Raw genomic sequence first — 24,446 nt, forward strand, 5'->3', positions numbered from 1 at the left:
TCGCTCACAGGCTCACCCCCTCTCTGTCAATGCCCAAACCCCCCCCCCCCCAGGTGAACAGGTGAAGCAAACACATATACTGTTATCACTTCCGCTCAAACCGCGATGAAAACGCCCACCACCTACAATATAAGTGCACAATATAATAATCGGGTGACGTGAAAACCTGCAGACTACTGAAGAATCAAAAACAATACACCTACGATGTTCTGCATGTGTGTCGCGTTAGGTCACGGCAGTTTCCTGCGGCGTCACTATGACGACCAGCCACGCTCGCCTCACGCATGAGGCGGTACTAAGTCTGCAATGGAAAAAGGAGGACGGGGCACCGCGGCCGAGCAGGTACCACGTAGTGGAAAAACGCCATTAGAGACACATTCATGATACTGATATTTGGCGCCACCTGTTGTGGACGTATATTAGTGTTTAAAAGTCTAGACCACGAATATAGGACGAGCTCACTTTTTCCGTTATTATATTTGGGGACGATCAGGTTTAATCAAGTTATTCAATTATAACCAAATCATTTCATTTATAAGTAAAAACCTCAAAACATACACGTTTAAATCGTCACAAATAAGAGTTTCTTTTCTCTGCATCATGTCTGTTTGAGTCATTTGGAACTAATTACTACGTGCGTGCGTGTTTTGCAAATGTGTGCAGCCGAAGTGAGGGAATGCCCCGCGTTGGCTGTGGTGGCAGCATATGTGCCGTGTGACGCATTCAACAATATGAGAAGATTGGAATGGATTTGGATAAACACAGTTGTAATGTGGTATCTCCCTGTGCAGCCAGCAGAGAGCTTGTTGTGACCCAGTAATCCAAACATTAATAAATAGTTAAATCCTGCCAGAGGAAGGCAAAACAAACAGGATTGGTGAAGTGCTGTCAGCTACACTGCTCTGCATAAAGGCAGGCACTCTAGATAAAAGGCACTTCATAACCTCTGTGTTAAAATGTTGTTTTAATGACTCCGCATATTGCAACATGAACACATTGCCTGTTTTGGATTTTTAAAGATCCTTTACGAAGTTCATTGTTCATTTATTATTGAACAGACATTTTAAAAAGGTTGTTTTTGAAGGCTGGTATCAATAGTTTTAGACTGAATCTGCACGATTTAGGATTTGGAATTTAGGACGATTTAGTCGTAGGAAATAAACTAATACTTCTCTCCTCCAGTAACGATCTGGTGGGCGCTCAGACGGTCACCGACGAGCTGTTCCCCGCCAACGCTGACGGGGACGAGGGCGCCGAGCTGGACGGCCTGGTGACTCGAATCAACCTGGACCTGGTGGACGATTACCCGGCCTCCGACCCCCGCTGGGCCGAGTCGGTCCCCGACGGTGGGGGGGACAAAGCATCAAATGCACCAAAAAAAAAAGCAGTTGTATTAAATAACCTGAAGATTATGGAAGTACTGTTTACGTTGTATTACTTTTGCTGTATTTGATTGATGTTTTCATCCAAACACTGTTTCTGTTTCTGTTCTTCCAGAGAGCGGTGGCTTTCCTCTCACCTCCCTCATCATCCTCCACCAGCTGGAGGACAAGATGAAGGCCCACGGCTGCTTCATGGACTTCCTGCTTCAGGTGCAAATACACAAACACAAATGCACCAGGAGCACCTTGAATAATGGGGCACAGAACTTGTCTAGTGGCCTTACAACAAATCCAGCCTGTGTTATTTAAAAGAAAATCATATTTTAGAGCTGTGCTAAAGGATTCAGCATTTCATTTAGTATTCTATAGTACTGTGTAAAATAGGCTTAAAACAACATCTATCATGTCATGCATCTACTATATAGATTGAGTTCTGTTGGACTAAAGAATTCAGAAAGTAAAAGATACTTCTTCTCCACCTCACCGTCCAGGAGGGTTGGGTGAAAATGGAACCAAAAACTAATTGTTTTTTTCCTGACCCACGGCCTCAGCTTTCAAATGTCACTCAAATCTGTGAAAGGAGTACTCCACGTATTAAGCATTACACTCCTGTCGGGCTGCAACCAACTGATTATTTTCATTGTTGATTCATCTGTCGATTATTTTCTCAATTAAAGGTGCCGTAGGTAGGATTGGAAGATCCAGGACTTAGCCAAAAAATGTGAACTTCGACAACTCAGTTGACCGTTCCCAGTTTTCTGCTAACGCCCAAAACGGTCTCCTAAGCCCCTCCCCCCACAAGGGTGAATGAATGCATGTGCATGAGCAGTAATTGACACGCAGTTAGACACCCCACCCGGCCCTGATTGGTGCATCTGAACAGTTAGACACCCCCCGGCCCTGATTGGTGCATCTGAACAGTTAGACACCCCCCCCTGGCCCTGATTGGTGCATCTGAACAGTTAGACACCCCCCTGGCCCTGATTGGTGCATCTGAACAGGGAGCGGTGGATTTTTGTAAATCTCACTCCAGGCTGTAGGTGGAGCCAGAGGAGACCTGCTTCATGTAGTTCTACTGGAACATAGGGTCAGTTTCAGCAAATACGACAGAAAGTTTATAAGGCTTACCTACTGAACCTTTTAATGAATGTGTAGTTTTGTGAAATGGTGAAAAACGTGGATCAGTGTTTCCCAAAAAGCCCCAAATGTCTTGTTTTCTCCACAACTCAAAGATATTCAGTTTACTGTCACAGAGGAGAAAAGAAACTAGAAAATACTCCCATAAAAATGGCAATAACTACAGACTCCTAATTGGACCAAACGATCTAAATCGAGGCAACAGAACCAGAGATTATATTCTACACATTCTACGTCCTTGTCCAAACCTGCCGCCTACGTTACATTGATTTTACATTAATTCGGCTTAGGTGGTCCCCCAAAAACGGCTTTGGGTGCTGCACCTAAAGCCTTATTATGGTAGGGAAAACCCTGCAAAAGTAGAATTCATATATTATTAACCTTGTGTTGTCTTCCGTCGACCACGCAGCTTTTTGTCATTCTGGGTCAAGAAATTGAAACCTTTATTTATTTTTTGGTCGTCTTTTTCGACACTTCTGTGTCTGACGTTTTGAGGCTTTTTCCCAAAGTTTTTGTCACTTTGTCTGATGTATTTTTTTGTTGTTGTCTCAAAGTTTTTAGCTTTTTTTCAGACTTTATTTGTCACTTTTTCATGTCTGTCGTGATGTATGTCTATTTTTTTTGTTTTTTGGAAGTTTTTTCTTGTTTGTTTTTTAAGTTTTTTGAAGCATTTTTTTTCAAATGCTATAAAATACCCAAAGGAATTGAAAGTATTGAACTGATCGTTTATTTTACACTAAAGAACGTTGTACCGAACCATCCACGTTAATTTCTTTTTGGACAGTTTGTTGAAAAAACCCCACATTTAGTACATTGAGACCCGAGGACAACGGGAGGGTTAATGAATCGTCGCTGTGCTCCTCCGTCAGGTGGGTCTGCTGGACCGGCTCGGCCAGGTGACGGTGCGTTCGTCTCCCGTGGCGACCCGCCTGCTGCTGTGCGAACACGCGGAGAAGCTTCAGGCCGCCATGGTGCTGAAGAACCACCACAGCAAACACGGCGAGCTGGTGAACCGGGCCATCGGCATCGCGCTGCAGAAGAACGGCGCCACCGTGCCGCCCAGCCTGACCGCCGCAGACGTCTTCTTCAGAGAGGTTGGTTTGTGTCCCGCGCCGTTCTGCGGCGATGATCCGGGCGGTGTGTAGAGACGCCGAGTTAAATGTTTTTTTGTTTTCCGGGAACCTTGCAGGTGTCTCAGATCTCCTCTGTGTTCGAGTGTCTGCTGGACGAGGAGGAGCGGAGTCTGAAGGAGAGCCCGGTCGACTCGGTGCAGTGGGCCGAAGTCGTTCTCACCGCCAACAACGTCATCAAGGTAAACACTCGGGGTGGGGGTAAAAGAAATCGAAAATCTTATTTATCGTGATGGTTTTTGTGAGGATTTTTTGAATCGATTGTTTTTCCGTAGAATCAATATTTCTTTACCAATGATTCACCGAAGTATTTTCTGTTTATACAGTACCGCCAGGGAATGTCTAATAAGGGAAGAAGGTCCGCTCTCTCGTTACTTCTGTCTTCTGAACTGGTTGCAGTTCCACCAGAGTTCCATATAGGGGGCGCTCACAGGCCAGTGCAGAATGAATGGGACTCTTTGGAGCTATACCCCTCAAAATCCCTGTTAATACAACACAGCTGACAGGTTAGACTCTCCCTGTTAATACAACACAGCTGACAGGTTAGACTCTCCCTGTTAATACAACACAGCTGACAGGTTAGACTCTCTGTTAATACAACACAGCTGACAGGTTAGACTCTCCCTGTTAATACACGTGCTAGAAAAAGGTTTGCTAATGTTTTAAAGACCACACCGAAATATTCACTCTGACATTCTGGTTCTGCTTTGGATGCCGTCAAGCGGGATCTCCGATCGTAATCAGTCCTTCACTGACCAATCAGCATTCATTAGCAGAATGCTAGCGTGTTATGGGCAACGACGACTGAACCTGTAAGAAATCAAAAGGACACAAGTACTCGCCTGCGATCACCCCCAGTGGAACTCTGGTGGAACTGCAACCAAATTTGGGACAATAGGGCTGAATAGGGAGTGAACAGGCTCTCATCAAAGATCAATTCAGACACGTTATTACAAGTGAAAAGTAAATGGCTCAGACGTCAGAAATGTTGGCAAGTTGGGTTCATTTGATGTCGATCACCTGCATGTTTTTTTGGGGGGAAATGTCAGAAAATGGGCAATGGTATGTATACATATACTACACATACACATATATATATATATATATATATATATACTAGGATACAGGGTCCCTGAATGTACCTCCCAAACTGTTCTATTTGTTTTTTGTTGAAACTGTACTCTGTGTGTGTGTGTGTCTGTGTGTCTGTGTGTCTGTGTGTGTGTGTGTGTGTGTGTGTGTGTGTAGGACATGCTTCAGGCTGCTAGTCAGTACAGGGAGACGAAGGCCTTCATGTACAGAGCTTCTGAAACCGCTGCTGCCGAGCCGGAGTATATCCCATGGACAGGTACATCTTTAGTTCTCTATTCTCCAATTACCAACCGCCTCACAGGGTTTCCGCTGGGTCTCAAAAACTCTAACATTTCTAAATAAAAATGTTACGCCTTAAAAAATCTCAAAGGTGCCCTGCCACACAAAACCTTGTATTTTTTTAAATATGCTAGGTCCATATGTGTTTGTGTTATGTGGTGAATGTGAAAATGAACGGCTACCTCCTCTGGCAGCTCTAGCCACTGAAAAGAAATAAGTGGAGAAATCAGGCCAATTACAAAAGCTGGTCAGTCTGACGTGGTGCTGCCTGAGCTCATTACTATTCGTGAGCTCGCCCAGTTGCACTGGGCTCTCATTGGCTAGCTGTTAGCCAATCAAGCAGCTTAGCTCGTTGAATTTTAATGAGAACTGGCACATCTTCCTCCAGGCTTTCTATACCACGCTAGAATGGCCTGAAACAAAGTAAACAAGGCATTTCTTTCACAAGAAATGTTACAGAGTCCATGATAGACCTTCAGACATTACCACAAAGTAATGAAATATGTGTATCAGGGCACCTTTAAATTCCCTGAAGTAATGTGTTCTAGGTCTAAAATAATTTTAAACAGGTCTTAGTTTTCCTACGTCCATGCAACGCTTCCTCTAATGCTCTTTTTTCTTTATTCTGTGGCGTTGTAGTTCTTTCTTTCGCTAGTCCAAATATAATTTAGCCGCATTAAGACTACAAATGACACCAACATGCAACTTATATCGCAGCCAATCAGCTTTCGTGTTATTGGTGCGAGGCTCTTTCGGATTGTACCACAGACACAAAACGCATTTTATTCTTCAGCTGTGGGGAAGTGCACGTTTAACGATACTTGGCTTGAAAAAAACTGAATTTAGGGCATAATAGATGTTGCGATAAAAGGGTTAGGGTTGCGATGAAGATGAAATCTAATCGTTATTAGATTTCATTCATAATGGTGGCCGGGTTGGTTCAGTGGATAGAACAGGCGCACATATACTTAAAGGTTCATGCCTCGACGCAGAGGTCCAGGGTTAGAATCTGGCCTGTGACGACTTCCTGCATGTCTCCCTCTCTCCCCTTTCTTACCACCTGTCCTGTCAATTAAAGGCAGAAAAGCGCCTGGATAGCTCACCTGGTGGAGCGTGCGCCCAATGTGCAAAGGCTCAGTCCTTGTTGCAGCGACTCCGACCTGCGGCCCTATGCTGCATGTCATTCCCTCTCTCTCTCTCTCTCTCTCCTTTCACATCTTCAGCTGTCCTGTAGATTAAAAGCCTAAAATGCCCCAAAAATTATAATAAAAATAAAAAAATAAATAAAAAAAAAGGTCGAAAAGCCCAAACTATTATCTTTGAAAAAATGTCATTCATAATGGTCATAAAGGTCTTAAAAAGTCTTAAATTTGACTTGGTGATACCTGCAGAAACTCTGGCCTCAGGTGGCTGCAGCCCCTGAGAATCAGTTGGTTTAGCTCTGAATGTATGCGTGCTTTAATACCAGAACGTCTGTGTGGAAATTACATTGAAAGCTTGGTTTGATTTAGACTGTCTGCAGAAAATATGACCTCCATGTTCAGTCCTAAAAATGAGTTTTCTATTGACAAGATGTCAGCATGTGCTGTTTTTTTAAACTGCCAAATACAAAGAAATGAAAAGATCACACTCTGAATGTCCTAAATGGCCGCTCATTTACCTGTAAAAGTGCTTTTATTTGGAGTAGAATATCTAATTAACGTCTTCCCGCCCCCCAGCATCAGGAGGTGTTGGAGGCGTTCGCAGCGTCCTCTCCCGCCAGCACGAGATCATCCTGCGCTCTGTGTACCCGCACGCCGACTCCGAGCTGCGCAGCGCCCTCTGCGAGCAGCTGGTGGCGCTGTTGGACATCTACCTGGGTGGCTATGTGGCCCAGCTGACCTCCCTGCAGCAGCAGAGGCCCCTGGGGGCCCAACAGGAGCGCTACAACAGTCTGGAGATGGAGTACAGCCAACGCCGCTCCGAGCTGCTCGCCCCGCTGCGTAAGTAGAGGAATAAACCGTACTGAGGGTCCTATTTTAACCATCTCAGCGCACGGCATGAAGCGCCTGGTGCAGGTGCGTTTAGGGCGTGTCCAAATCCACTTTTGCTAGTTTGACGGTGGAAAAAAGGGTCCGTGCGCCAGGCGCATGGTTCAACGGGTGTTACTTAGTGTCTTCATTAATTCATAGGTGTGTTTTGGGCGTAACATGCAATAAACCAATCAGAGATCATCTCCCATTCCCTTTAAAAGCCAGGTGCGTTTGGACCTTGGAGCATTGCTGTTATGATGGAGGATTTGCACCGTAATATTTTGATTTGTAATCTTTTGTGTGTGTGTGCTGCTGTGCGTCCCTGTGTGTGTAACGAGCAGAGTGTGCACGAGCCTAGACGCATTTTACTAATGCTCTGTTTAAATAACAATGAAATGCTGCGTTATTGACTTCAGACCAGGTTTTTGTGGGTCAATGGCGCGATCACTTCCCGCTGCCTCAAGATAGCAATACGCCCAGAATGCACCTGAACACACCTCCCTATAAGAGCAGCACGCCCATGGGCGCACAGATGGGCGCAGGTGCGTTTGCTATTTAAAGGTCCTATGACATGCTGCTTTTTGGATGCTTTTATATAGGCCTTAGTGGTCCCCTAATACTGTATCTGAAGTCTCTTTTATATAGACCTTAGTGGTCCCCTAATACTGTATCTGAAGTCTCTTTTATATAGACCTTAGTGGTCCCCTAATACTGTATCTGAAGTCTCTTTTATATAGGCCTTAGTGGTCCCCTAATACTGTATCTGAAGTCTCTTTTATATAGACCTTAGTGGTCCCTAATACTGTATCTGAAGTCTCTTTTATATAGACCTTAGTTGTCCGCTAATACTGTATCTGAAGGTGTATTCCCTAAATTGAGCCTTGGTGCAGAATTACAGCCACTAGAGCCAGTCCCACAATGAGCTTTCCTTAGGATGTGCCATTTCTGTGTCTGTAGCTATTGAGGAGAGAGAGAGGGGGGGGGGGGCAAGGTGGAGGGTGGAGGTGTGGCCTTGACCAACTGCCACTTTGCTCGTTTGAAAGCGGGGGATTGAGAAATGGGACCTTTAGACGACGTGGGCGCTGGACGTGAAATTGACAACTGCATCGGTTTTAAACAAGCAAAGACACTTGGGTCGGGCTTTGGGCTGCGCTCCGCCTTGCGGAGTGCAAGATGGGCCCCTGAGAGTCTAATGATACAATCAGATTTCAATTAGAGCTGCAAAGATTAATGGATTAGTTGTCCGCTATTAAGTTAGTTTGATATTGGATTAAACGGTTTGAGTCATTTGTTTTGTGAAGCAAAAGTAACAAATGGTCTGTTGTGTTTTGCAGTGGAGCTGGGTCAGTACCAGTGGGTGGCAGCGCTGGCTGAGAAGTACTGTGACTTCGACATCCTGGTTCAGATGTGTGAGCAGACCGACAACCAGAGCCGCCTGCAGCACTACATGACCAAGTTTGCAGACCAGGTACGCAGAGAACCAGAAATGCTTAGGGAAAACATTGAGACCGACCGAGACGCCCCGTCTGAGCCAGTAGTCCTACACCGGAGCCCGCTGTGGCGTCACGCTTCCCAGCTCGTGGAGACCCGCCCGCACTCTCGCAGTGGCGCCTCTGGCAAATGTGATATTTGTTGAGTTTGTTAAATGTGTTAGCATGTTAAAGTTTAGCTTACTAGACAGTTTAACCCTTGTGTTGTCCTTTTTAAAGATTTTTAATATGTGAAATATGGGTGTCTTTCAACCAAATGGCCCAAAAATAAGGTGGATGCCCGTTGTATGGTATGGAACCCATACAACAGTCTTCGCAGGTAAAATTAATGATAACTTCCATTGATTTTTGGGTGTTTAAAATATTTAAATGGTTTCAAAACAGTATGCCGACTAAACTTTGACATATACCAGTATGTGATCCACTCAACGTCCTCTGATCTTAACTATTAGTCATAATAATTCATAATGTATGCCTTTTTTTTAAAGAAAAAAATCAGGAATCATTTCATATAAATTAGTTTTATTGACCATGAATTTAAAAAAGAAAACGTTTTTAAAAAAAGCGCCAAAAAAAGTCAGTTTTGACCTGAAATGGCAACAACTTCATGTCGACGGGAAGACAACACAACGGTTAGTAAAATAATGTCCTATATAACGTAAAACTGCATTCAAACACAGTAGACCTCTATCTCACCGCGGTCACGGAGCCGTTCGTTAATTGGTCGTTAACAAACCGAGTCTCTTACCGTTCCCTTAAAGCAGTGTTTCTCAAATGGGGGTACGTGGACCCCTAGGGGGACTTTGAAGGACTGCAGGGGTTCGTGAGATATTTAACATATTGTTTAATAGTTACAAGGCTGTTGTCCAGAACATAGTTCCTCTTTATGTAGACTTATTTCCTACCAAAAATGTGACATTTGTGTTGCCTGCCTTCCTTCTACTGTCCTACTTTTTACAAGTTTCTTGCTTTTTTCGAAGTTATGTCACTGTTTTTGAAGGTTTTTTCCGAGTATTTTCAACCTATTCTTGCCTTCCTTCTTTTTTCAAAGGTTTTGTCGTTTTTTTTACAGTTTTTGTTTCCTTTTCTCATCAGCATTTAAATGTTTTTTCAGTTACAAGGCTGTTGTTTAGTAAATCTGTCGCTGACAGCGCTGTACTGTTCCTCTTTATATAGACCTTTTTTCTACCAAAAATGATTAGCGCTGCTCAGGGGGTACTTGGCTTAAAGAAACAATTCAAAAGGGGTACATTATTGAAAAAAGTTTGAGAACCACTGCCTTAAAGGACAATTCCGGCTCAAAATGAACCTAGGGGTTAATAACAGATGTGTACCCACTCTGTCGCTCTCTGGGACGTGTTTTCATGCTAATCGAATGTGTTTGGAGCTTGAAAGACGCTAACGCGGACCGCTGATTAGCTTACAACGCTAGTATTCGGGGCACAGGGAACGTAAAAACAAATCTCTATTTATACCACTAACAAGGGCTCAAAATATCACCAAACTTCAACGGTAGCATAATGAGGGGTCCCTACATGTTAACAGAAGCACTGAGAACATTGTAAGTGTACAGACAGTTTATTAAAAAGATTAAAGTAAAGTCGCGTTCTTGTATACAGGCGGCCGCCGTCTTGGGAGCTACTGTCTTCCTAAACTATCTTTTCAATAAACTGTCTGTACACTTACAATGTTCTCAATGCTTCTGTTAACATTTAGGGACCCTCATGATGCTACCGTTGAAGTTTGGTGATATTTTGAGCCTTGTTAGTGGTATAAATAGAGATTTGTTTTTACGTTCCCTGTGCCCCGAATACTAGCGTTGTAAGCTAATCAGCGGTCCGCGTTAGCGTCTTTCAAGCTCCAAACACATTCGATTAGCATGAAAACACGTCCCAGAGAGCGACAGAGTGGGTACACATCTGTTATTAACCCCTAGGTTCGTTTTGCGCCGGAATTGTCCTTTAATTTGTCAGTTGTGACCGTTTCAGTGACGGCTCTTACCGACAGAAGATCCCGAATCGCGTCGTCTCTCCAGGTTAGACATTTTCGTCAGCGTTTTTGTGGCGTCTTCTTCTTCGCCCTCGTTGTTTGTTTACTTCCGGTAGCGGCAGCCACAGGATAGAACGCCATCAACATGCCCACTCGCTCGCTGTGAACTCTCTGGACTACAGGCTGGGCTCAGTCAGACAGCGAGCTAAACGTGTCGGGCAGCAGTACCAGGCTCTCACAGTATTCAAATTTAGAATATTCGTTGACAGCCCTGTAGTACGCGATTTCAAACACAGCCAACTTACCAACTTCCTCTTTGTCACAGAACTTTGCCGACTTCCTGTTCCGCTGGTACATGGAGAAGGGGAAGAGGGGGAAGCTGCTGTCCCAGCCGGCTGCCCAGCACCAGCAGCTGGCCAGCTTCCTGCAGTCGCACCAGCACCTGAGCTGGCTGCACCACATCCACGTGCACGACTACCAAAGTGTACGACACACACACACACACACACACACTGACATACACACACACACTGACATACACACACACTGACACACACACACACACACACACACACACACACACTGACACACACACACACACTGACATACACACACACACTGACATACACACACACTGACACACACACACACACACACACACACACACTGACACACACACTGACTCATACATACATACACACATACATACATACATACATACATACACACATACATACATACATACATACACACACACTGACACATACACACATACATACATACATACATACACACACACTGACACATACATACATACATACATACATACACACACACACTGACACACACACACACACAGTGATATACAGTGTTGGGAAGGATACTTTCAAAACATATTCCGTTACAGAGTACAGAATACATGCCCAAAAATGTAATTTGTAACGTATTCCGTTACGTTACTCGATCAGAGTAACGTATTCTGAATACTTGGAGTACTTCCACATTGAACTGTATTTTATAAGTAGGAATGCGGCCATCACATACAGCTTACTAAACAGGCCTGTTCTGGTGTGTTCTTCTGGTCCAACTGGCTGAATGTGGACCTGAACAAGCAGATAGATTGTTGTATTTGTACAAAAATCTAACCGCAGTCTAAGCTACCACGAGCTAATTTTAGCTAACGTTAGCTAACATGTCAAACGGGGCCCGTCAGTCTTTCAACGGCTCTGGGGCTAGTAAATCAGCACGTAGGAGAATGTAAAGTCGCAAGGTGACCAGTAACACTACAGCAGACGACTACGCTTGGCTAATTAAAAAAAATAACGTACTTTAAGATGCTTCTTCAGGTTGGAGGTGGAGGAATCTGGACGCCGAAAGGAGGCTGGTTGCTGGCGAGAAGAGGCTGCACTGCAGTGCAGTTATATTTCGTTCTCTCTTCTCTTTCTTTAATGTGAAATGCTGTTTGAATTTCCAAGATAGAAACCATTCCTGCCCTGGCTCTGATGCTCCATCTCGACCTCTATCAGTGATCACGTAAATAGCTCATTTTTTCGTTTTCATATTGGGGCTTCTGGGAAATGCGTGGAGTTGCGAGAGTGAATAAACTCGTGAAACAGAAGTATCGTCATGTAATCCATTGATTTCAACAATGTAACTGTATTCTAAATACCAACTATTCAAATTGTAACTGTAACGGAATACAGTTACTCATCATTTGTATTCTGAATACACACACACACACAATGACATACACACACACAATGACATACACACACACACACACAATGACTTACACATCCACACTGACACACACACACACACACACACACACACAATGACTTACACATACACAATGACACGCACACACAAGATGACACATGCACACACACAATGATGCATACACAATGACACGCACACACTGACACACAATGACACATACACAATGACACGCACACACAATGACACATACACACACACACACACATACACACTGACACTGACACACACACACTGACACATACACACTGACACACACACACACTGACACATACACACACACTGACACATACACACTGACACATACACACACACAATGACACACACACACTGACACACACACACACACACACACACACACACACACACACTGACACACACACACACACACACACACACACACACACACACACACACACACACACACACACACACACACACACACACACACACACACTGACACACACACACACTGACACACACACACTGACACACACACACTGACACACACACACACTGACACACACACACTGACACACACACACACAATGACACACACAATGACACACACAATGACACACACACACTGACACACACACTGACACATACACACACACACATGACACATACACACTGCACATACACACACACATGACACATACACACACTGACACATACACACTGACACATACACACTGACATACATACACACTGACACACACACACACACACACACACACTGACACACACACACACTGACACACACACACTGACACATACACACTGACACATACACACACACAATGACACACACACACACACAATGACACATACACACACACAATGACACATACACACTGACACATACACACTGACACATACACACTGACACATACACACTGACACATACACAGACAATGACACATACACACTGACACATACACATACACACACACTGACACATACACACACACTGACACATACACACACACTGACACATACACACTGACACATACACACTGACACATACACACTGACACACACACACACACACACAATGACACACACACACACACAATGACACATACACACTGACACACACACACACACTGACACATACACACACAATGACACATACACACTGACACATACACACACACACAATGACACATACACAGACAATGACACATACACACTGACACATACACACTGACACATACACACTGACACATACACACTGACACATACACACTGACACATACACAATGACACATACACAATGACACATACACAATGACACATACACAATGACACATACACACTGACACACACACACACACTGACACACACATACACACTGACACATACACACTGACACACACTGACACACACACACACACACAACACTGACACATACACACTGACACACACATACACACTGACACATACACACACACACAATGACACATACACACACAATGACACACACACACTGACACACACACACACAATGACACATACACACTGACACATACACACTGACACATACACACACACACAATGACACATACACACTGACACATACACACTGACACATACACACTGACACACACACACACTGACACATACACACACACAATGACACACACACACACACTGACACATACACACTGACACACATACACAATGACACATACACACTGACACATACACACACACACACACACACACACACAAGCTTGTTTCACACCTTGGTACAAAGCCACGACCACATCCTCTGAGAAACTACCGAGTATAAATACCCACGCAGCTTCCTCCCTCTTTATACTTCCTCAACAGCTGATGGCCCCAGATCGCTTCTTCACTTTCATTTACTTCACTGCTTTCTCTTCATTCCTTCCTTCCTTCCTTCCTTCCTTCCTTCCTTTCTATTTTCTTCCTTTCTGCTATTTGTTTTGTTGTTTGTTTTTCTGTCCTTTATTTTAATCTTTAATCTCTTCTTTCCTTTGTTTTCCTTCCCTTTGCCATTCCTTCCTTCCTTCCTTCCTTTTACACTTACCCTCTTCTTTCCTTATTTCCTTCCTTCCTTCCTTCCTATTTATTTATATTCTTCCTTCCCTTCTCCCTTTTCCAAGTCAATCATTCCTTCACTCCTTCCTTCTTTCTGATCTTTATTGTTCAATCCCTTCTGCCCTTTGTTACTTCCTTTATACCTTTTTTTCCCCTCCTTTTTAATTAAGTATCTGAGCTTCCTTTCTTCAGTCGTTATCTTCAGGTTTCCTCCCTGTTATCTTCCCTCCTTCCATCCTACATTTCCTTTGTTTCCTTCTTTCCAGTCTTCCCTCGGTCTGCCACAGGGACACATGGCCTCACATAACTCCTTCTGTTTTTACCTCCTTTAAAAAAAAAAAAATGATGTCCTCTAAAACTACCAAAGAAGACTACACACAGGGTTATAAAGTCCTTTCTTTCTTTCTTCCTCCACACTTTCTAAGTCTGCAGCCACCACAGCGTAGAACAGAAGAAACACACAAACTCAGTTTCCTTCCTGTTTTAGCAGCTTTAAACATGTTGGTGCTCACAACAACCAGCACCAATAATACTGCCTCTACATTAAACGCACACACACACACACATTGCACAGCTTCCTTCCTGCCTGCAGTTAACACACACATACACAAGCAAGAGGAAGTGTTCGTCAGCCTTCCTGGTTTTAACCACAGTCTGACTTTGGTTTTGACTTTGTAGCACAAACAAATTTTAACAAAAGTGAAAAAGAAGTCTGTGTATCAGGCCTGTGATTCGGATCTGCTCCAAAATTTAATGGATTCTTCCTTGGCCCATGTTACAACCCTTCCACCAAGTTTCATGAAAATAGATTTTACATAGTTAAGAATAGGTTTACATGGTTTAATTTTCAAAAAACACCATATTTTTGTTGTACTGCACATTGCTGCAGCTCCTCTTTTCACCCTGTGTGTTGAGCTCTCTGTTTTAGCTACAGAGTGAGACCTCTCACAGAATCTACTAGCCAGTCAGAAGCAGAGTATGAGGGCGTGCCCTGACAGTAGCTAGGTAAGGACTACTAGCCAGTCAGAAGCAGAGTATGAGGGCGTGCCCTGACAGTACCTAGGTAAGGACTACTAGCCAGTCAGAAGCAGATTATGAGGGCGTGCCCTGACAGTACCTAGGTAAGGACTACTAGCCAGTCAGAAGCAGAGTATGAGGGCGTGTCCTGACAGTACCTAGGTAAGGACTACTAGCCAGTCAGAAGCAGAGTATGAGGGTGTGCCCTGACAGTAGCTAGGTAAGGACTACTAGCCAGTCAGAAGCAGAGTATGAGGGCGTGCCATGCTAGCAGCTAGGTGAGCATTATAACGTGTGTTCCAAAGTGACCACGTTTGTCTCTGAAGTAAAGGCTGGACTACAACAGAGCTGTTTGGAGCAGTTTGTGAACAGTGTTTTCTGTTGGAGATGGTAAGTCCCTTTGGGGGGGACTTTGGGCTTTTTCACTTTGTAACATGGACAAAAAAGATATATAACACAATAAAGGGAAAAGGAAAAAGCCAAACCGCATAATATGAGCACTTTAAATAACTATTATAATGCTGTGACTGACGCAGTGTATCGTGTCTCTGCAGGCCAACAGGACGCTCTACAGCCAGGCCAACGGGGAGACGCGTTACTTTGTGAAGAAGAAGACGCTCCTGGCTCTCAGTAAGCTGACGGTGCTCGCATCCGACCTGCATGAGGACGAACTCAACAAACACGTCGACGGTAAAACCATGAGCTGGTTATCAGATGCGGGCAATCGAAAAGAGTCCTTGTAAATTAGATCAAAGAATGACCAAAAGACATAGTATAGTATGTCGAAAAAAGGGTCAGCCCGGACTGGGAATCGAACCTGGGTCAGAGTCTGCTGTGACTACTTGCTGGTTGCCTGTTGGAGCAGTGTTAAAGGAAGGTTGTGGAGAGCTTTGACGTTTAGCAGAAGAATTGCATTTGCTACTTACATACTAAACTTTAAACTTACAAAATACTCCAGTGTGAGGATCTGACTTTTTATGACTTTTAGCAGCTTTTCCACTTTTCTTACTGGTGAAAAACCAGAAGAACTTCACTTAATAGACATGAAGGAATGGCAGCGTTGCAGTGTGGCGTTCAGTGTCCTGTAACTAGACTCGATGCTGTCATGTATCTGTCCCATCAGATATCGTGGAGCAGGAGCGCTTCCTGCTGCATCAGGAGACTCTGCCCCGACAGCTGCTGGAGGAGAAGCAGCTGAACCCCGACACCATGCCTCTGCTGAGCGCTCACAACCTCATACAGGTGAGTACACACACACACACACACACACATACACACACACACACACACACACACACACACACACACACACAGTAGACCCGTTAACACATGGACACATCTGCATGAGATTACAAATTGGAAGCAGTGCTCAAAGTGTACCGGCACTTCTACATTTTACTCTTAAGCGTACCTGCACTTTTTCTTGCGTACCGCTACTACTCACATGTAGCCGGTACTCTACCACTGACAGAGAAAGCGTCAGTGTCAGAGAGATTGACCCTAACGTTACATAAACTACACCACCCAGAGGGAACTACGTGATTTACCTCGGATCAAGCAGTCGGCCCACCCTATCAGAAGTTTGCTTACCCACGGACGCTAGTTCGGATAAGCTGTCTGATGGCTGCAGCCTGACCGTAACAGATTTATCACCGCTGAAAACCTAGAAACTAAAAAGAAGTGTGTCGAGTTTGTTTCGGACACCGCACACACTGTGTACAACACTTAAACGTATTCCACCAACTCTGCTCCGGTCGCATCTACACATCTGCTTCCTCTCTCTATTTCTCCTCTGCACCCTTCACACACACACACACACACACACGCACGGAGCTGTCTTAAAGGAGCCGTAGCACCATTTTACAACAGCTGTCAAGAGAATGACACACACACACACACGACTTGTTTAAATACATACATTTATGTTGTTAATAAATAACAATAAATTGTTGTACTTGCAATATCTCCAAGTTTTGTTTTTCACTGTAGAAATCTCAAATGTCATAGTGATTTGCCAATGCAAGAGTGTACACTTCAACAACCAGCGACAACGAAGCAAACAACAATACCTTAGATTGTTGAGAAGGAAACTCAAAAGTAGTGGTGTAAGAAAAAATCATTACACTTGAGAATCGCAATATTTTATTTAGCAATATATAGATTTTCAAAAACGCAATATCGTTTTTTTGTTGTTGTTTTTTTCAGTTTACATGCAAAAATATTCATGTAAGACACGTTCCCGTTTATGTTGTGTTTAAACCCCCTACTGCTAGATGGCTATGCTGAGACACACCACTAGTGTCCTTAACAGTGCCTAGCAGTGCCTGATTTTTTGCTAGAAGCTAACAACGTAGCTATGGCTGAACTTCAGCATATAAACACTAGCTCACTTGGGAACCACAATCCCAAACTGGCAGTTTGCACATCATGTCTTTTTTTTAAATATTAGTTTTTCTAAAATTATACTATAAAAAAATTCCAATATATCGCCTTATGCACAGTATCTAAATATATTGCAATATATTGAATTGTGACCCACGTATCGTGATACATATCGTAAAGCCAGATTCTTGCCGATACACAGCCCTACTCAAAATGGTCCGTTATGTGCACGCGCAGATGATAATCCTGTTTACGACACTGCACGATCTGTTCCACGCTTGTGCACCTTTGCACCGCGGGAATAATAATTTTGTAGGCTACATTTTATGTTATTCATTATGCAGTTCACGTTTTATTGAGACTTTTTTTTAAATGAAGTACTTACTGTCACTGATCCAAAACCGCACATCGACGTCCGTGTACTAAGCCTTGGCGACATTGTTATTTTTGTGACGTGTAGTGTGGGGATGTTGTGATGTTTTTAACTGTCGTTTACGCTATGCATTACGAGGTGTTTACGTGGTTGCCAATCCAAAATAATAAAGGAGTTGTTACATGTTACATGAACATACACCATTTTGGATGTGGAATGAAGTCAGAGTCTCTCTGTCACTGCAGAGCTTCAGTTTCCTCCACACTCCCTTTTGCGAGTGCTGTGAAATGAATGAAATTCCCGCGGTGCAAAGGTGCGCAAGCGTGGAACAGTTCGTGCAGTGTCGTAAACGGGATTATCATCTGCGCGTGCGCATAACGGATCGTGCGGGCAGCACAGATCGCGTACCGACAGGGAGAACACATTTGGTGATTTGTGTAAACTAAACTTCCAAATAAAATTCAAACCAGATCACTTTTACTGTCATTAACTGCACAGAAAGAAGAACAGATGAAGCAGACGTTGCGTAAATAAAGCCCCGTTAACATGCTGCAACGATTTATCGATTTGTTGTTAATTATTAAATTAATCACCAACTATTTTGATAATTGATTAATCGGTTTGAGTCATTTTTTTTCCAGCTTGTTAAATGTGAATATTGTTCTAGTTTCTTCTCTCCTCTGTGACAGTAAACTGAATATCTTTGAGTTGTGGACAAAACAAGACATTTAAGGACGTCATCTTGGGCTTTTTGGGAAACGCTGATCCACATTTTTCACCATTTTCTGACGTTTTAGAGACCAACTAATCCATTAATGCAGAAAATAATCAACCGATTAATCAACAGTGAAAATAATCGTTAGTTTCGGCCCTAAACATGCAATTTTGTCCAATAGAAAACGGCATCTTGTTTTTCTCCAAAAAATGTGACTTTAAATTGTGAATGTTGTGTTTTTCCTTCTTAAAGTCCTAATAACAGAACCAAACAGTCAGATTTCTGCAGAGCAAATCCACCAGTGGGTTTATTTTTAATCCCTTAACACGAAGAAGGAAACCAGCGTTCCTGTTTAACATTTCACAGACAGACAGACTTCTTTCCTTACTTACTTCTTTACTTCTTTCTTTCTTTCTTGATCCCCAAGGGAAAATCCAAGGTCCCAGTAGCTTACAGACATCACATACACATACATCATAAACAGGATGATAAAATGACAAATCCACATGTGGGATGTATAAGCATGAGAGGCTTGCAGTGACAGGGCAGGGACTGACCCTGTGGTTCAGTCTGCATGGTAAGGTGCTCTATGAGAGTGTGTGTCATGGTGGCAGTGCAAATAAGTCCAATAGTGCAAGAATGAAGTCAAAGACTCGGACGAAGGTTACTGCCATAAAGCGGGGAATGACCATGTCAAAATGCTGACAGTAACTTCACAGCCTCCTCTCCTCTTTTCTCCTCTCCTCAGTTGTACATCTGTGATGACAACAGGCGAGCCAACGAGTACGACTTCAAAAAAGCTCTGGATCTGCTGGAGTACATCGACGAGGTAATCCCCCCCCCCCCCCCCCCCCCCGATTCATCGGACTGTCTTGACGCTCGACCGGTCGGGTATCGACGACAGTTAGAAGTCAACTCTTGTGGATTTTTTCTGTGTTTGTGTTGCAGGAGGAAGCTGAGGACATCGACTCGCTGAAGTGTGAGATCTTCGGCAAAGCGCTCAGGAGAGACGAGTAAGACACTCCTTTCATGTTTATGTTTATCTAGTCGTGATTAGGGCAAGGACCCTGTTGCGGCTGTAAGCTGTCCAACAAAGTTCTGCCGCGAGGGACCAAACACTGAGAGATGCATACACACACAGTGACGCACTCGAGATTGTATTGCAATGATTTATTCCTCTTCTTCCACACATAAAATACAACTAGCACTGCAGTTACCGAATGTAAAGTTACCTTGTGAGTCGAAATAAGTGCGTTAGTGCGGCGGTCAACAGAGTGTGTTCGCTCACAGGCTCACCCCCTCTGTGTCAATGCCCAAAACCCCCCCCCCCCCAGGTGAACAGGTGAAGCAAACACATATACTGTTATCACTTCCGCTCAAACCGCGATGAAAACGCCCACCACCTACAATATAATAATCAATAAATAATATAAATGACACCATAAACAACATACGGTACAACATGTGGCTCCTACAGACCCCTTAGCTGAAAGAGAGAGACATAAGGGATCCCCTACTACATGTACTGTATAAAATTAAACTGGGCCGGATGAATGAAAATGAATGGCGGTGAAGCCTTAAGCCTAACTGTACGGCTACCGTAGTGGCTACCTTACCTATAGTAAGCCTATCTTCAATGTGTAAATGAAAAGGGGGTTTTTTCTCCACAAATAGGCCAGTTTATCTTTGCTATTAAAATGTTTGATTCATTTTAATGTGTCTTTTCAGACAAAGTGTCTCCCCTGTTCTTTCTGACCACGGTGGGATTTAGCTCTCCTTGATTTCATGTTGTTTATAGAGAAGGAGAACCAGGAAATGAGTCAGGGGGCAATGCAACGCTACAAAGCCACGGCCGAGCGACGTGCGTTGCTGCGACGTGTAGTTACATTTTTCGAGAGGTGCAGGTCAGGCTACGGCGTAGGTTTGTGTCTCCACATACCTACGTATGTAAGCACGGCGTTTTACGCAGAAGTATAAATCACACTTAACTCTAAGGACCACCCAGGGGTCACGGACCCACTGTTGAATATCTCTGCCCTAAATTTTGATCTCACTGATGGAAGATTTTTACAAACTGCAAAAAAATCTTTGCAGATATAAGTAAACAGTCATACAAAAAAAAGTTTGAAACACTGATTTATAAACATGTGACTGTGTGCTCCGTGCTCACTGTACATCGCAGTTATTAATTAGTTTGACGTGCTGTTTGACTTTAATGCCGTGTGCCTCCCAGCTGGTCCTCCACTGACGGGACCGACGACCCTCTGGAAGCCGCCAAGGACAGCATCTTCGTCAAGATCCTCCTCAAACTCATCCAGGAAGGTGAGAAACGTTCGTGACTCTGGGGTTGGAAAACGAACCAAAGCACAGCCAGGAGATTCCAGCATGACTTGTATTTCATCCAAAAAATATAACAAGATGCGTATCGTAAACGACTAAATCATATCACTCTGATTTTGAGAAGGTATTAACGTTCGAGAGGATGTGCTTATAATTATTGAAATCAAGAGTATGAGTGATACTTAATGTAGGTCATTCCCAGGTCAAGTTTCCAGTAAACGAACAGTTACAGAGAATCAATCTTACTAAGCTCCCTGCAACAATGCTTCTTAACTATGTATAAACATAAACTTTATATAATGTTTACTGAGGTAATAAATCAAGTGAGAAGCAGGCTCATTTTCACATAGACTTCTATAGAAACAGACTTCTTTTTGGAGTGGAGCCCCCTGCTGGAAATTAGAGAGAATGCAGGTTTAATGTAGCCTGACAAGCCAGACCCACATCCAGATGTTGGGTCTGGGTCTGACCCACATCCAGATGTTGGGTCTGGGTCTGACCCACATCCAGATGTTGGGTCTGGGAACTCACCATTGGCGGGGCTCAATCTGAGGGGCGGGATAAACGGTTGTCTTTCAAATTCCCTCTGCACGCAATAGGATAGCTCTTCAACCAATCAGAGCAACGCTACTTGATAGATTAAACTTTTGCCGTATCCGGTCGGCAAAACTCGGAACACATCTTCCTTTTTTAAGAATGACTTCAGTGCCGTTCTTTGTTCTTTTCTCAAAGAAAAGCTGAACTCCAAGTCTTCCAAAGACCGCTGTTCGCCAGCAGCAGCAGCCATCTTCTTTGTTTTCAGGTAGTGGGGAATTCACGCGTTGCAACTCTGCCGTCATTATGTTAAGCCCGCCCACCGACTCTACGCACAATGTGATTGGCCTGACTAGGTTTTGGTTTTTCCAGCTCACAAGCCAACGGAGAGTTGCTAGACTGACCCTGGCTACAAATGACATTTGCTGCCGCAAAGTGCGTCTAGATTTCTAGGCTAGATTTAAGGAGCTTCTACATTGGCTTCACTTTTCAGACCCGGAAGCTTCGTCCATTATTTTTACAGTCTATGCTTCATATACTCGTATTTGCTCTCACTTCTTGGAAAATCCTACTCTATATACTTAGTAGCTGTCATGCACTTTGCAGCAGAAAACACTCAAGCAACAAGCTCAGGTATCAGACAAGACGCTGTTTGTTAAATGACATTGTTTAATTTCCTCAACTTGGTAAAGATTTGTGACGAGACAAAACTGTTCAAGAACGTTGCAGGGACTCTACTTGCAACTGTTGCAAGCATCTCACTTTCAAAAATGTTATCCACATTCATATTTAGACGAAACAAATAATATATCCAGCTACAGGAAAGTTGGAAGTTAGAACGGAAGTACAAAGAGTATTTGCTGTGGTGTAAACAGGCAGCTTTCTGAATGTTTACAGACCAACACGTTGCAAGTAGTTTCAATTCAATGACAAATGAATCTTTATGTTCCAGGAGTTTCTCTGCAGACGTACCTGCCTGACGTCAAAGAGCTGCTGGAGCTGGAAGACCTGAGCGGTTTGAAATCAAAACCTTATTTTGAATTTGTCCTTCGAGCCAATTATGAACATTACCTAGAAGCCCAGATGTGACGCCTGCTACTGCACTTGTAATAATTTTTCAAGCTTTGTTTGAAACGTGCTCTTTTCTAAATAAATGTGTTGTTATTTCTGTACTAAACTGCAGTGAATTAAACTCTGTTTACTCTCTGGCCTCCTGCCGTCTGATATCAGAGCCTTCAGTCCTGGAAAGAGACAGAAACCTGATCCTGTCGAGTCCAGAAGCTGGCCTACATCAGTCAGGACTTCCTCCTGTTTGGTGACGAGGGGCAGACGTCGGTTATAAATAGATTGCCACCGTGACAGGGATCTTCCGTGATGATCCACTTTCACAGCTACAGAGGCTGCAGATTGCTTTCAGAGTCCAGCTCGCCTAAAAATAGTGAAAGTAGGTTAGATTAGGGACATGAGCGCCACATAACTGTTCTGTTCGGCTTTTATAAAAACCTGCAGTAGTTCAGGCTGTTCTCATGAACTATTCATACATATAGTTACAAAAAGTAATGTACTGTAATTCGTATGTATTCCACGTATTTATTGCTGTATGCACAACATTGACTAACACTGTGTAGAACAAACACAGGGCTTCTTTCAAGCGTGGAAGCGGAGTTCCTGTACCGGAAGAAAACCGGGTGCTTGTGTCACGGAAGTACTACTTAAAGGAACACGCCAACTTATTGGGACTTTGTCTTATTCCCCGTATCCCCCAGAGTTGGATAAGTCCAGACATACCCTTCTCATCTCCGTGCGTGTCGGCCTCAGACTCATATTCTGACTACGATCTGAGTATGACGACGTCAGGCCGTGTTAGTACAGCAGCTTTCAAGAAAACGCATCCCAACATTATTTCCCCAAAAGGCGACTTATTAATTGTGTTATTGGATAATGTAATGTCAGTAAGAGGGAAGACATTTTGGTCACCAAATGTTTACGCACATCCCGTCCTTTGTCTCCTTTGTCGTAAAGGGAATTAATGAAGAATCTCTGCATTTGGTTGATATGGTCGGTCGAGGTTTCGGCACCTCTCGGTTCGGTCACAAGGACCTTTCTCAAGTCACGTGTCTCTAAAGTCACGTAACTACGTGGTCCTTGTGACCGAAACGTCGACCGACCAAATAAACTAGATGCAGAGGCGACAAGTGTGTGTAAGAATTGTCTTTCTCTTTTTTTTTTTTAACCCTCGTGTTGTCTTCCGGTCGACGGTCCAACTTCAAATCATCAATCAAATCAAATCGATCTAAATTTTAAACACAGACACACACACACATACAGACACACACACACATACACATACACACATACTCACACATACACAGACACACATATACACAGCCTACACACAGACACACACATACTGACACACACAGACACACACACAGACACACACACATACACACACACACAGACACACACACACACACACATATACACAGACACAAATATACACAGCCTAGACACACACACACACACATACACAGCCTACACACACAGACACACACACACACACACATATACACAGACACAAATATACACAGCCTAGACACACACACACACACATACACACACACAGACACATAGCCTACACACATAGACACACACACACACATAGCCTACACACATAGACACACACACACGTATAGACAGAGACACACACACACACGGTTGAAAGAAA

General features: G+C 43.6%; 1 protein-coding gene across 1 annotated transcript in view; it reads left to right on the top strand.

Moving 5' to 3' along the window:
* nup133 (nucleoporin 133) overlaps positions 1-22,926 on the top strand; it is a 39,931-nt gene extending 17,005 nt beyond the window's left edge. The window contains exons 12-25 of the mRNA XM_078273416.1: positions 1,183-1,346; positions 1,498-1,592; positions 3,389-3,613; positions 3,709-3,831; positions 4,898-4,997; positions 6,739-7,002; positions 8,367-8,500; positions 10,837-10,995; positions 15,929-16,064; positions 16,498-16,616; positions 19,593-19,673; positions 19,793-19,857; positions 21,078-21,166; positions 22,671-22,926. Of these exons, the coding sequence (XP_078129542.1) occupies positions 1,183-1,346; positions 1,498-1,592; positions 3,389-3,613; positions 3,709-3,831; positions 4,898-4,997; positions 6,739-7,002; positions 8,367-8,500; positions 10,837-10,995; positions 15,929-16,064; positions 16,498-16,616; positions 19,593-19,673; positions 19,793-19,857; positions 21,078-21,166; positions 22,671-22,807 (1,891 nt within the window). The 3' untranslated portion in view covers positions 22,808-22,926. The remainder of the gene's footprint in view (positions 1-1,182; positions 1,347-1,497; positions 1,593-3,388; positions 3,614-3,708; positions 3,832-4,897; positions 4,998-6,738; positions 7,003-8,366; positions 8,501-10,836; positions 10,996-15,928; positions 16,065-16,497; positions 16,617-19,592; positions 19,674-19,792; positions 19,858-21,077; positions 21,167-22,670) is intronic.
* The last annotated feature ends 1,520 nt before the right edge of the window (positions 22,927-24,446 follow it).

This window comes from Sander vitreus, chromosome 2 (assembly GCF_031162955.1).
Source record: "Sander vitreus isolate 19-12246 chromosome 2, sanVit1, whole genome shotgun sequence".
Taxonomy (NCBI): domain Eukaryota; kingdom Metazoa; phylum Chordata; class Actinopteri; order Perciformes; family Percidae; genus Sander; species Sander vitreus.